Genomic DNA, 12,625 nt, shown 5'->3' with positions numbered 1-12,625 from the left:
ATGGTGACAGCATGACAGCAGAGAGCTTTTTAATTTGTCGGATCAGATTGTGACACGCTCCATCACAGAACCCAGGAAATCTTTTCATTTGTGCAGAAGAAGGGGGGGAAAGGAGGTCAATTAGCATCAACCATTAGACAACCCAGTGACAAGCAATATATTACTGTGTGGGACAGTCAAACTAATGAGAGAAACAGCAGAAATATTCATCCAGGTTGGACAGAATTCTACAATCATCCCACTCCATTAATCACTTGCAACGCATGTGACATATGCATTTCTTATACTCCCAGGATCCAAAGCGTGACTCCTCATGTACACTGCCATCCTCACTATTGTATTTCTTGTCTTGTGAGGTCAGTTTTACTCAAGGGAACCTGTCGTGTCTAATTTTATACACCAGAATCATAAGGCATCAATGATACATCAAATGCATGCAGTTTACAGTAATACATGCCTTATTACATAATAAAATCAGAGCTTTTTGTTGTTCTGTCAAATCTGCTCCTAACTATTGGATATGATATTGGATGTGAAACTAGCCATATTGTTTTAAAAATCACAAAAGCTTCCACTATTATGATTTGCCAAAAGCAGCTTAAAAGAAGGATCTCATTTTATCAGAAGAGACAGTCTCAAAGCGAGTATCTTTTTTTTTTTTTTTTCTTTTTTTTGAGACAGGGTTTATTTGACTGGCTGTCAGGTATAACGCGTCTCTCTTGATATTGATCTGGAGTACCTAAAGGTATGTGACATCATTATGAGGCTTGACCTTATCATCTGCTCCCCTGAAGCCTAGGCTTGGATCTAATGTGTCTCCCAAAGGTTGGTACAGGTGCATAGTAGGGAAATTGGTAGTGGTGTTATTTGTTTTTCTGGCCATTGCACCTGAAGTTGAGATCAGTTACACTAGATTATCTTACTTCTTACTTTACTTATTTTACTGCTGACTACCAATAGAGACATTAATACATACATATATATATATATATGTATACATATATGTATATATATGACCAAAGTGCATTTAAAAAGCGTGGCTAAAATGTACAACATCAAATTAATTACACAATCCCAACCAGATATACAAATGTGTCAATCCAGTCCCAACTACCTTCAACCTTACAAAAATTTCACTTTTAACTTCAGACTGATGAAGTTAAAATACATTTACATTCATACATGTCAGGGTTGACCCCCAAGTATCATGCAAACTTTGGCCCAAATAAAAGTCACAAACTAAAATAAAAGAAAATTAATCCAGTGTATGCACGTTTATGATAGCTGCCTATGTTTCATTTTTAAGTGAATTTGTGCACATGCCCAGAAATAAACGCTAGGCATTAGGAAGCTATAATATACCAGTAACCAGTAGGGGAAGTGAAGTGAATTACAAACCATTTCACCATTTATAGTGTTTATTTAGGCCTGATTTTGAGATTATCTAAACGCTCTTTTATCACCATGTTTACGTTTTGTTTTCTTAAAACAAATTTGGTAATTTTATCTTGTTGTAGTTCTCAAATTGTGGAATTGGTATCTAGCTAAGTAAAAGCAAGTATGCAGGCAATTAAACTCACAGCAGTCGTTGCTGTCATCAGGTCATCAGTATATTCTCATCCAAACAGATAGCTTTCTTTCACTCTTTCATCCACTACAATGGCTTTGAAATGTTAACAAGCCAGTCTGATATTTCTCTTGAAACCACAATACTTATAATCTTTTACAGCTTTCATGTCCCTATTTTCCTTGTTCCTTACCACTGGACTGAAGCAACCTTCTGTGTTCTAAGATCGGACTCGGCTAAAAACATTTCTCCTCCCAAACATCACCTTTGAGCTGCTTGCAAAATGGCACAAAAGTTATATTTAAAAAAATATTTAGTGTCTCTGGGTGTCAGAGCAAGTGCATATAAAGTGTAAAGATAGAGTCCATTATTAGAATAGTGGTGCAGTAAAAAGAATGTAAACTTGATAGTTTTCTAAACCTGCTCTAAAAGTTCTGTTTAAAAAAAAACAACACAATCACATTTTTTGTTAAAAATTTGGCTTCACAGTAAGAAGGTTGCTGGTTTGATCCTCGGCTGAGGCGAGGCTTGGACAGTGGCCTTTCTGTGCGGAGTTTGCATGTTCTCCCCGTGTATGAATGGGTTCTCTCCAGATACTCTGGGTTCCTCCCACCGTTTAAAGACATGCCTGGTAGTTTAAATGGTTACCCTAAAATTGCCCCTAGGAGTGAGTGTGAGTGGTTGTTTGTCTCTGTGTGGCCCTGCGATGGACTAGCGAGCCGTCCAGGGTGTACCCTGCCTTTCACCCAAAGCCTGTTGGGATCGGCTCCAGCTTCCCCGCGACCCTTCATCAAACTAAGCGGTTAGGAAAATGAATGGATGGATAAATGAATGAATTTTTGGTTTTAAAAAAAATCACACGTTTAAGTAATGTAATACTAAATAAAGAGATAAATAAATAAACTGTGTAAAGGTGTAGCTCATGAACTTGCATCCCACCACTGAACACTCATGAATGAATAAATTTACCATGCCATCCCACCCCACCTTCTGCTTCATAATGAGAATTTAGGATTTAGTAGCTTATTAACGGACACACCATGTGGCCCAGATACTCATATTTATACTGAACTAAGCAAAGTGCCACCTGAGTGTGCCTCCAAATATACCCTCCTAACATTAGTATGCAGAGTTCTGTTTGAGTTCTGTTTAAAACAAGAGATGCAGATAGTGCCACTGTTTCCTGGTACTGCACATTCAGTCAACTTCTTTTCTTTTCCATGACAGAGAGAAATGTACCACATTCATTTGTTCCTAAAGTGCTAAAAGTAAGTTTGATTATAATACAATATTATATAAATTCAATAGATAACAGTGTGGTGAAAAACAGGCCTGTACTGCACAGGACCCTCCAATATGATGAAAAGGTCCAAGGTCCATATTGTGATCCATGATACTATGGAGATTACATGTAATATCTTAAATACTTTACTCTAAGGCTTATTCTTGACTTCTTCCCACCACATGACATCAATGTATACATTGTTACACCTTTGTTATAACTGTTAGCATGTAATACGCTTTAAAAAAAAAAAAGATGGCCAACTTATTGTCCAAACAAAGTCTTACAGAGAAAAGGTTGAAAAAAGTAGCTCTGTATTCACCAATAAATATCTATTCAAATACAATAATGTCTGTAATCACATTTAATTGCATGAAGAGATTGAATATAAAACACACATTCTTGGTGTGTTATAAACCTCTTTCATTATCTCAAGTGGTGAGCCACTTGTTCTGTGTGAGAGCCACAGTGCAGCGTGTGACATTTAGTAAATCCTGAAGGCTTCTACCTTTTGTTGTATGCATTTAAACAACACATTAAAGTCAGAATGTTCCTGGTGGAGCCTGTCACATTTCGTAGGTAAAACATATGAATAAATGAAGCACCCCCCCCTTCTTTGTGTGATTTGCTGTTGCCTTGAGTTAGATTCTGATCTCTTTGTAGGCCCTCTCCCAACAAGCATTGACCTTCTGCTCCAACATGTAAAGAGCTCCATGAGATCAGAAAAAGGGGAGGGGGTAGCAGTGAATAAAAAGGCATCATCACTGCAAGCAGCCAAGAGATTTCATCCTCATTTCTCCTCACTTCTCTCCCTCCAAGTCTGGCTCCAACTGTGTTCTAGGAGTACGTGTAGGAGGTAGATACCTTGTTGGCGGCACAAAGGAGCGGTTCTGTAATAAAAACAGCTGTCTCTGGTGGTCTCAGTGTAATTGGGATTGTTAACGGGGAGAGCTCCTGAGGGAGACTGAGAATAGTATGTCTTTGTGTAAAGCACACAGACACCACTGCACTACTCCTTGAGTCGATGTATGAGAAGTATGAGAGTGAGGAGGAAAGGGAGGGAAAAAGCAAACAAGTCACCTGAGTTATGTCAAGCCTTGCTGCGTAAGCTCCCTCTGTTTTACTTTGGCTTTACTTTTATTTTCAGACAGAGCAGACTTATTTATTTGTAGTTAAGACCCTTCATGTTGAAATCCTTTCTTCCACAATTCAGTCGAGAGATTTTGTTTTTATAGGAAAGGCATGACTGAACCCTCCAAACGTGAGACATGCTTGCCTTTATGAAGGCAACATTCCCTCCAATTACTGCATCAGCTTGATGACAGGGGGGAAAAAAAGTTTAAAGGTAGAAAATAGGTTAGCTTTTTAAAAAGGTGACACGACAAAACAATTACATCCCAAAGTTGATAAGACACCTCTTAGAACGACTTGAGATCATTTCTATAAGCTTTTTAAAAAAGGCTAAATGCCACGCTAATAAGAATTTTTGTTTTCTGACAGTATAATATTTTCATAAAATATTCAATAATAAATCATTTAAGAAGAAATAAAAAAAATTGCATATATAGGAGCTGTTAGAAACAAAAACACATAGCCTAGTTAAGCTAAATTCTACAACACAGAAGACTTCTCATCCCAGGTTAAGGGAATTGCTGCTTTACACTGTTTCTGTTTGCCTTGACAGACTTTTCAAGTGTAATTCTGTTAAACCTTCTGACACAATGTCCTCCCTCAAATACGAAAGCTGTAGGCAAAGGAAGTAAAAAGCCTTTAGGTACCTGAACGATCTCACGAAAGTGTTGGAAAGTGTACTTCAAAGTCAATTGCTTGGGAGAAGCTGGGGCTGATTTATTTGACTTAAGATATACTTTTTTGTGTGTTTCATTGTGGATGAAAATTTCATACACCGATTTAGAGGTGGTGAAATATAAATGATTTCTTTAAAGTTTCATCATAAATCAGTCTGTCGGTATATGTGAGCAGACACTGATCGCTCCTTGATGTCTCTTGAGCCTGATCTCTGTCTCCCGATGTCTGGAGGTGGCTCCAGCAGCGCCTGTTTGTCACGCTGGGGGGAACAACATATTTCTACAGCTGGATGGCTCTCTGGTTGCGTAAAAGGCTGCTGTGCAGTAACACCAACAAGACTGCTGGCACAGCCATGGAAACATATCAAATGTATAGCCTTATATGCAAAGGACATAAAGTGAGGAAAAATAAAAAGTCAAGAAAAATAAAAAAGAAGAAATCTGACATATCCAACAAACTCAATTGTGAGACCGCGTCTGAACGCCGCGTTAACTCTGAGATATCGAGCTGAAACGCTGCCAGTTTTGAAGCAGTGGTCACAGGCTGGGATATGCCGCTTACATTTAGGATATCACTACACTTAGTCATCTATAAAAATTTAGTAGTGTGTATGTAAGGCATTTAAAGAGATTATGAATTAACTGGTGTATTTCAAAGACAATGACCATCACCCCACGTCTCTTAGGATATGTCCCATTTCTGCGTGTGTGTAAAGACAGACAGAGGTGTTTCTGTAAAAGAAAAAAAAATGGTGCCACAAGAAAGAGAGAGAGAGAGGGGAAAAAAACGGAAATCCTACGAGAACTATTTTTATTGAATATTTCTTTACTCCCTTAGCTCACTTAGGCTATATCATAACAATTACAGCACCAGATCATATTAAACAATTTAGACACCTCATGTTAATTACTACGTGATTAAATGTTGTAATTATATTAACGATAATGTGACTTAATTAGAGGAGAGATAAGATAATAGCCTGCTATGACAAGAATATAGATTTGCGATTAAACAGGGCTCATTACTTTAAAAAATGGAAAGGAAAAAAAAAACGGATTTATCATTGTGTGTTTGCACATTAACACAAGGCGATAATGACAGCGCAAAATAGTCAAAATAGGTTTAATTTTTACATCTTTTTTCCACGTTTTTTATTTGGTTTCAATTATAGTTAAAACGAAATAGTAAAGCACTAAATGCAATATCAACGTTTGGAGATATTTAGGTGCCTTCAAATTTTCAAATGTGTTTTTTTTTTTTTTTTTTTAAGATTTCACTATTTTTTGTTTTTGTTTTTTAAATCAGAAAAAAAAAATATTTTTGACTTTGCGTTAAAAAGCGGAGCTGTCCATGGTGTTTGTTGAACTTTCTCTGCTCCTTCTGAGACCCATGGCCAAATGGGATTAAAGTTTTGTATATAATATAATAATAATAATTGTATTTTTAAGATACAATAAAAACGGAATTAGAACAAAAAAAAATCCCTCATCTTCATTGCATTGTTTTTTTTTTTTTTTTGGTAACGAGGTGTTTGTGATGAAGTGGAGTCATTTTAAATAAATGCCTTGTTGCAGACTGCCCATGCGCAGAGTCCCCAGTGGCGGCGGCAGTGGTGGTGGTGGTGCGGCTAATGAAGAATAATAAATCATGAAAAGGTTTTTCAGGTGCAGCTGAGAGGAGCGTGTGTGCGAGCGAGAGAGACACTGAGCGAGAGGGAAAGGGTGTGTGTGTGTGTTGTGTGTCAGGGAGAGAGAGAGAGAGAGAGAGCGAGAGGTGGAGAAGGGAAGAGAGAGGGAGAGAGGCGGGGAGAGACTCAGTCTGCCCTTCGCCTCAGAGCAGAGGCAGTTCGGGTCCCCGCAGCATTCAACGTATCGAAGAGGTACAGTACAGAGTCTGTCACCGCCATTACTCCTCACTGACGCTCTTCTCAAGACGGAAACTTTGGTCAAAAAAGCAAGCAGCTCAACGACAGCGGCAACTAACTTCAAGTCTTTTGGAATTCCTAAGAGACGAAGAGAATTGTTTTTTTGGTTTTTTTTTTTCGTTTTTTTTTTCCAGGTGTCATCCATGAGGAGCTCTGCCGAATATACCAATATATATATATTTATATATTTAATATATACATGTCCAGAAAAAAATATTAACATAATACAAGGTGGCGGCATCTGAAGGAGAAAAACAGAAAGTATTTTTGAACAATCGCGCCACAAGTCCACAAAAGGAAGAAGCATCTGCTGTGCTCATGGCTCGTTGGTGTCAGTGATATCTCACTTGTGCCAAAAAAAAGAAAAGAAAAAAAAAGAGACGAGACACTTCCATACCTCCGCCAGTAATAATAAATAGATGTGACTCAGAGTTGGACCACCGTCTTCAGCCTACACTTTTATTCGACAGCGACTTGAGACTCCTGCGAAGCAATTGGGGCTTCAACTCCCGACCGAGGAGGCGGAGTCTTAACTTATTAAAAGGAACTTGCTGAGGTTTGGACGCCAGCAAATATGATGATGATGTCTCTGAACAGCAAGCAGCCTTTCGCCATGGCGCACACCAGCTTGCCCGAACCCAAGTACTCCTCGCTGCATTCTTCCTCGTCCTCCACTTTGACTTCCAATGCACCTTCATCGTCCTGCTCATCCTCCCGACACAGCAGCAGCATCATCAGCAGCAGCGGCAGCAGCAGCAGCTCGGAGGCGATGCGTAGAGCCTGTCTCCCAACCCCACCGGTACGTATTCTGCATAATCACTGCTTAAAGGCACATTTTGACAGCCCACTTTTTTTTTTTTTTCGCTTGATGTTTTTTTCATGTCTGCACAGCAAATCACCCAACACCTCCATATTTTTTTTTTCCTCAGCTCAACTTATGTATTCAGCCGGCTTTGCCTTTTCGTATTAATTTTTATGACCTGGGATGTTGCAAGTGTCTTGTTTTGTGTGCTCCTTTTTTTTTTTTTTTTTTTTAGGATTTCTTTTTTTCACATTCTGGAAATGTTTTAAACCGAGGAGTGGAGGGAGAATTCCCTGCTGACAGCTATGTGTGCATTCTATTTGCAATTGCAGAGCAATATATTCGGAGGCTTGGATGAGAGTTTGCTGGCCCGGGCTGAAGCTCTAGCGGCGGTGGATATAGTCTCGCAGACCAAGAGCCACCACCACCCTCCACATCACAGTCCCTTCAAACCGGACGCGACCTACCACACCATGAACACGCTCCCCTGCACGTCGTCTTCCTCCTCCTCATCTTCGGTGCCTATTTCTCATCCGTCCGCTCTGGCTGGCCACCACCATCACCACCACCACCACCACCATCACCAGCCTCACCAGGCACTGGAAGGGGACCTGCTAGACCACATCACCCCGGGACTGGCACTGGGAGCCATGGCAGGGCCGGATGGCTCGGTGGTTTCCACGCCTGCGCATCCTGCCCACATGGCGGGCATGAACCACATGCACCAGGCAGCTCTCAACATGGCTCATGCCCACGGGCTACCGCCGCACATGGGCATGAACGATGTGGACGCCGATCCCAGGGACTTGGAAGCCTTCGCAGAGAGGTTTAAGCAGAGACGGATCAAACTTGGGGTTACCCAGGCGGATGTAGGGTCAGCTCTAGCCAGTCTGAAGATTCCTGGGGTGGGCTCCCTCAGCCAAAGCACCATCTGCCGATTCGAGTCCCTCACGCTCTCTCACAACAACATGATTGCTTTGAAGCCTATCCTGCAAGCGTGGCTGGAAGAAGCCGAGAAATCACACAGGGAGAAACTTAACAAACCCGAATTGTTCAACGGCGCGGAGAAAAAGAGGAAGCGCACGTCGATAGCCGCGCCAGAGAAGCGATCACTGGAGGCCTACTTTGCCATTCAGCCGCGACCCTCATCGGAGAAAATCGCAGCAATCGCGGAAAAGCTGGACCTGAAAAAGAACGTGGTGCGGGTCTGGTTTTGTAACCAGCGACAGAAACAGAAACGGATGAAGTACTCTGCATGCGTCTAAAGACTGCTGTAAACCACCGCCACCGAAAAAAAAAAAGACTTTGGAACTGTTTAGAGATGATTTGTATCATATTTCCTATCTCACACCAGTTTTTTCAATCATCAATGACTTTGTGCTTTGAACTTTCCTAAAGAAAAAAAATCATGAAAAAAAAAAAAAACGAACAATAAGTGAAAAAGTCGAAAAACACCCAGTCACGTCTTTTACTCGCAGAGAGGGACATGTGGAGTCAAGTGAGGCATCGTTTGACAGAACAAGTAAGACCACTGTTTCCACACTTACTATGCCTCACCTTTTTAATGCCAACGCAGTATGACTTGCAGGACTCAATAGGCTTTGATTTTTTTTTTTTTTTTAATTATTTATTATTGATTTCAAATGGTGACTATAGTTTGCGTTACACCTCAATGAAAATAACTCTTTTATTTATACACACAGCGCCGTTATTTAATTCAAAGCACTTGGTTGGTGACAATTGGTCTTTCTATTTTTTGGCTTAGAGGATGAGCTTTTCCCGTCCGAGTTCATGACAATGCAGTCTGACATTTATTCGGGGTCCATAGGGGGATTAAGGAGGACAACACACAACTTGATCTTGAAAGCTAATATTAGATTACTACCAAACAACCTTCTGTAAATGAACAATTTACTTGTCACACACACTTCATTTTCTGTCTAAATATGTAATTAATTCCACTTATTTCGTTACCATGTTTGATCTAAGTCATGGATCTATGATGAAGATACCTGGGGTTTTTCTAGGGCTTTAAATTGGGCCTCGTTTTGTGAAAGGATCGAAATAAGGACTGACTTCTAAAGATTTAACAAATTATTGCAATTGAAACACATGATTTTTAACCGTCTACAGTGAGCTTACAATCCAGCGTGGGCCGGTGTCTTATGAACTATTTAGTGAGTGAGGTCATGTTTACTTCATTATATATTTATTGGGATTCCCCCTCCTCGTTTTGCCTGAGAAAATCAAATTCTGACAGCAAGTTAAGCGTGTTGTCCTGGTTTAAAGGGAAACGACTGTGAAACACAGTCACAAATTTTACGAATTCTAACATTTGAGATGGTACAATCGAGATATATATGAGATAGTATTCTCTTTTGAAATTATTTTATGTATGTTTTCTGCTATTTATTTGTATAAATATACGCGCATCATTATGAAGTCGTTGCTTGTTAAATCACTTTGTTTAAGTAATGTTTTTTCTTGAAGAGAAAAAGAAACAGCTTCATGGAAGTATACGTGTACAATGTAAATATTTCATTGGAATAAGTCGATGCACATAAATATATCCGTACAGGTTTTTGCTGTATTGCTGTTTAGCTGAGGTAACTTATTTCTGTAATGTACGTTGCTTTTTTGGTTCCCTGGTTAAATAATTCTATTAATTTATTACATCCATGTAATTTTAATTTATTTAATTATTGAACTGCAATATGTGTTTCATTAAAGAACAAACTTTAACATTTAATCCGACGTTTTCCATGACTGCAGTGTGTAATGTGGCTCATCCAGACATATTAATATTCTTTTATATATTCATCTGTTTATTTATTGATGAGAAGGAGGGAAACGGTTTAGCTGAGGGCTACACAGCTTTTAAAAAACAGCTTGTGGATTCTTTAGGTTTATGTGAGTTCAGCTGTTTTATTTCTCTCTTTCTCTTTTTTTTTAAAGGTAGGAACACCTTATAATTACTAAATGCTGACCGGTTTCTTTTTGGGAAATGAACTCTGCCACGGTGATTGTGAGCAGGACAACACCAATAATCACACCCTTCCCTTCTCATCATGGCTAATTTGAGAGTCAGATGATTACCGAGTATGGAAATGTGAAAAGTAATTAGAAACGTCCATATTCTTCCCATTGAATTTCTGCGTTCACCATCCTTCTCCATGCACCCTCATGCAGCAGGCCCAATAGGAACCACTTTCTGCACTCCATCAGTGTTAAAGACACACCTGGCTTCTCCGGTGACTTGCTGCCAGCTTATGCGGCTCACTGTTGCCTTACCTGAGAGCAAATGCTAATATTCTATTAGAGTCTAATCAGGGGGTCTGTGGAGAGCAAGATGGGTCCCTGGAGCGCAGACTTGCCAGATGTCAGCCCGCCAGAAAAACAGCTCGCCTGCCAATATGCCCGTCTCTATTTAAATACACACTCAAACATGCCTCGATCATGCAGGCTTTGAAGCAAAAAAAACCTTTGCTTGAGTGTCGTGGTTTGATATAAGGAAGATAAATAGGAAAATAAACCAAATGAAAAAAAAAAAAATAGTACATTTTGAGAGCTGTTTCCAAAGCAATGCTGCAGTTTTGGGGTTTCTGGGCTGACTGGCTGACTTTTTGGCGTTTCAGCACCATGGACAGATACACAGGCTATTGTAAAGAACCAAATATTTCTGAAACCTATGTCTTTCACATTTTAAACACACTGAATAATCTGAATAGCGTGATTTATTTATATTTTTAATCTTAAATCGGAATTGGGGGGGCTTAAGTCACAAAAAGGAAGAAAAATAAACAATTAGCAGTGAGAAAGTCAAGGTGTTTACAATTAAAAAAAATCTTGCTCCTTTTTTCCACTTATTTAACCAGAACAATGTAAATATAAATACGCAATATTATGACGGACACAAGATTATTTATCTAATCTAACAAGGGGTTTTACCAGAACACTCAAACCCTGAAACGTCCCTTTGCCTGAAATACAACAGATTCATGACACTAAACATGTTCAGCCGCCACCCCCGTGACAAATTAAGTGTATCAAAACGACCCTTATTAATGAGACAGCAATGATGGTTCATCAATTAAAAGATGCTCCTGGTGAGTGCTTCTAATTTCCCCAGAACGAGCTATTCACTTAATACGTTAATAAGAGCGAATTATTAAATTACACATAAAATTATGAAAAACAGATAATTATGAAGAGCGAGTTAAGTAGTCATTAGCTATCCCTGTTAATTACCGCTGGTCAGGGAGGGCTGCCGAGTGAGGGTCTCATCGGGAATAGAAATTAACTTTATTCAGTGAGCCTGCTTGACATGCCCGAGCTCCGCACAGGCACAGAAGGAGGCAGATTCTGAACCACACTGCTGTTGTCTGATTTTAGATTTACACATTGAGAGAAAATCGATTTGGATTCTTTGATATCAATGTAACCCAAGCACTGAAAAAAAAAAAAAAAAAAAAAAAGACAAGACACAGCGAAGAGGCCTCGGCACGAAATAAAACAAATCGAAGTTCGCCTATATATATATATATATATATATATATATATATATATATATATATATATATATATATATATATATATATATATATAGCCAAATTATAGCCAAATAATTTAAAGCCAAAAGACACATATGCTCAGGCTGAACAGACATACGTTGACACATGCATAGAAGGACACTGTGGGAGCCTTCTGCAAAACGAAAAGGGCAGTGCTGTTTCCTTTTGTTATAATTACGCCTTCTGTTTTATTTTTCTCTTTCCCCTGAACATTTCCCCCCTTTCACAGGGATACTGATGAAATTTTAATGAAGCCAGGGACTGTCGGAGCTCCGCCCGGGGACCTGAGAGTAGAATATTTTAACTGTACATTTACGCCAAGTGTCTGCCTTCAAAGACGCGACTGCTCTCGAATTAGACGAACTGCGAGCCATAAATTGAAGGCGCTACACTCTGTAGGCCTATAACCCTTTATTTATTATCTGTTGGCTCTTTTCGCCGCCAGAATACTGGTGCACAAACCCGTCAGATGGCTGCCTGAATGTGAAGCGGCAATCGCCATTTGATATTGTCGCCAATCAGTTGTTGTTGATGCAATATTAATCAGCCATCAATAGTCATTAGTTTGTTAAGTGTTTTCCAGAATCTAATCGATGAAGCAGCACTGGATGGCTAGAAGGAGGTTGGTGGGATACTTTTTGATCGAGGATGGCATGCAAGGGGAGGGAAA

General features: G+C 39.5%; 1 protein-coding gene across 1 annotated transcript; it reads left to right on the top strand.

Annotated features, from left to right (window-relative positions):
• Positions 1–7,156: 7,156 nt before the first annotated feature.
• pou4f2 (POU class 4 homeobox 2) lies at positions 7,157–8,649 on the top strand (the record flags this gene model as incomplete). The annotated part of the gene is made up of 2 exons (XM_079265136.1): positions 7,157–7,381; positions 7,717–8,649. 2 exons carry the CDS (start codon positions 7,157–7,159, stop codon positions 8,647–8,649), a joined length of 1,158 nt encoding a protein of 385 aa, XP_079121262.1.
• Positions 8,650–12,625: the final 3,976 nt, after the last annotated feature.

Source organism: Telmatherina bonti, assembly GCF_933228915.1.
Source record: "Telmatherina bonti genome assembly, chromosome: 3".
NCBI lineage: Eukaryota > Metazoa > Chordata > Actinopteri > Atheriniformes > Telmatherinidae > Telmatherina > Telmatherina bonti.
The sequence above is the reverse complement of the archived record's forward strand: the minus strand, read 5'-3'. Positions and strand labels throughout refer to the sequence as shown.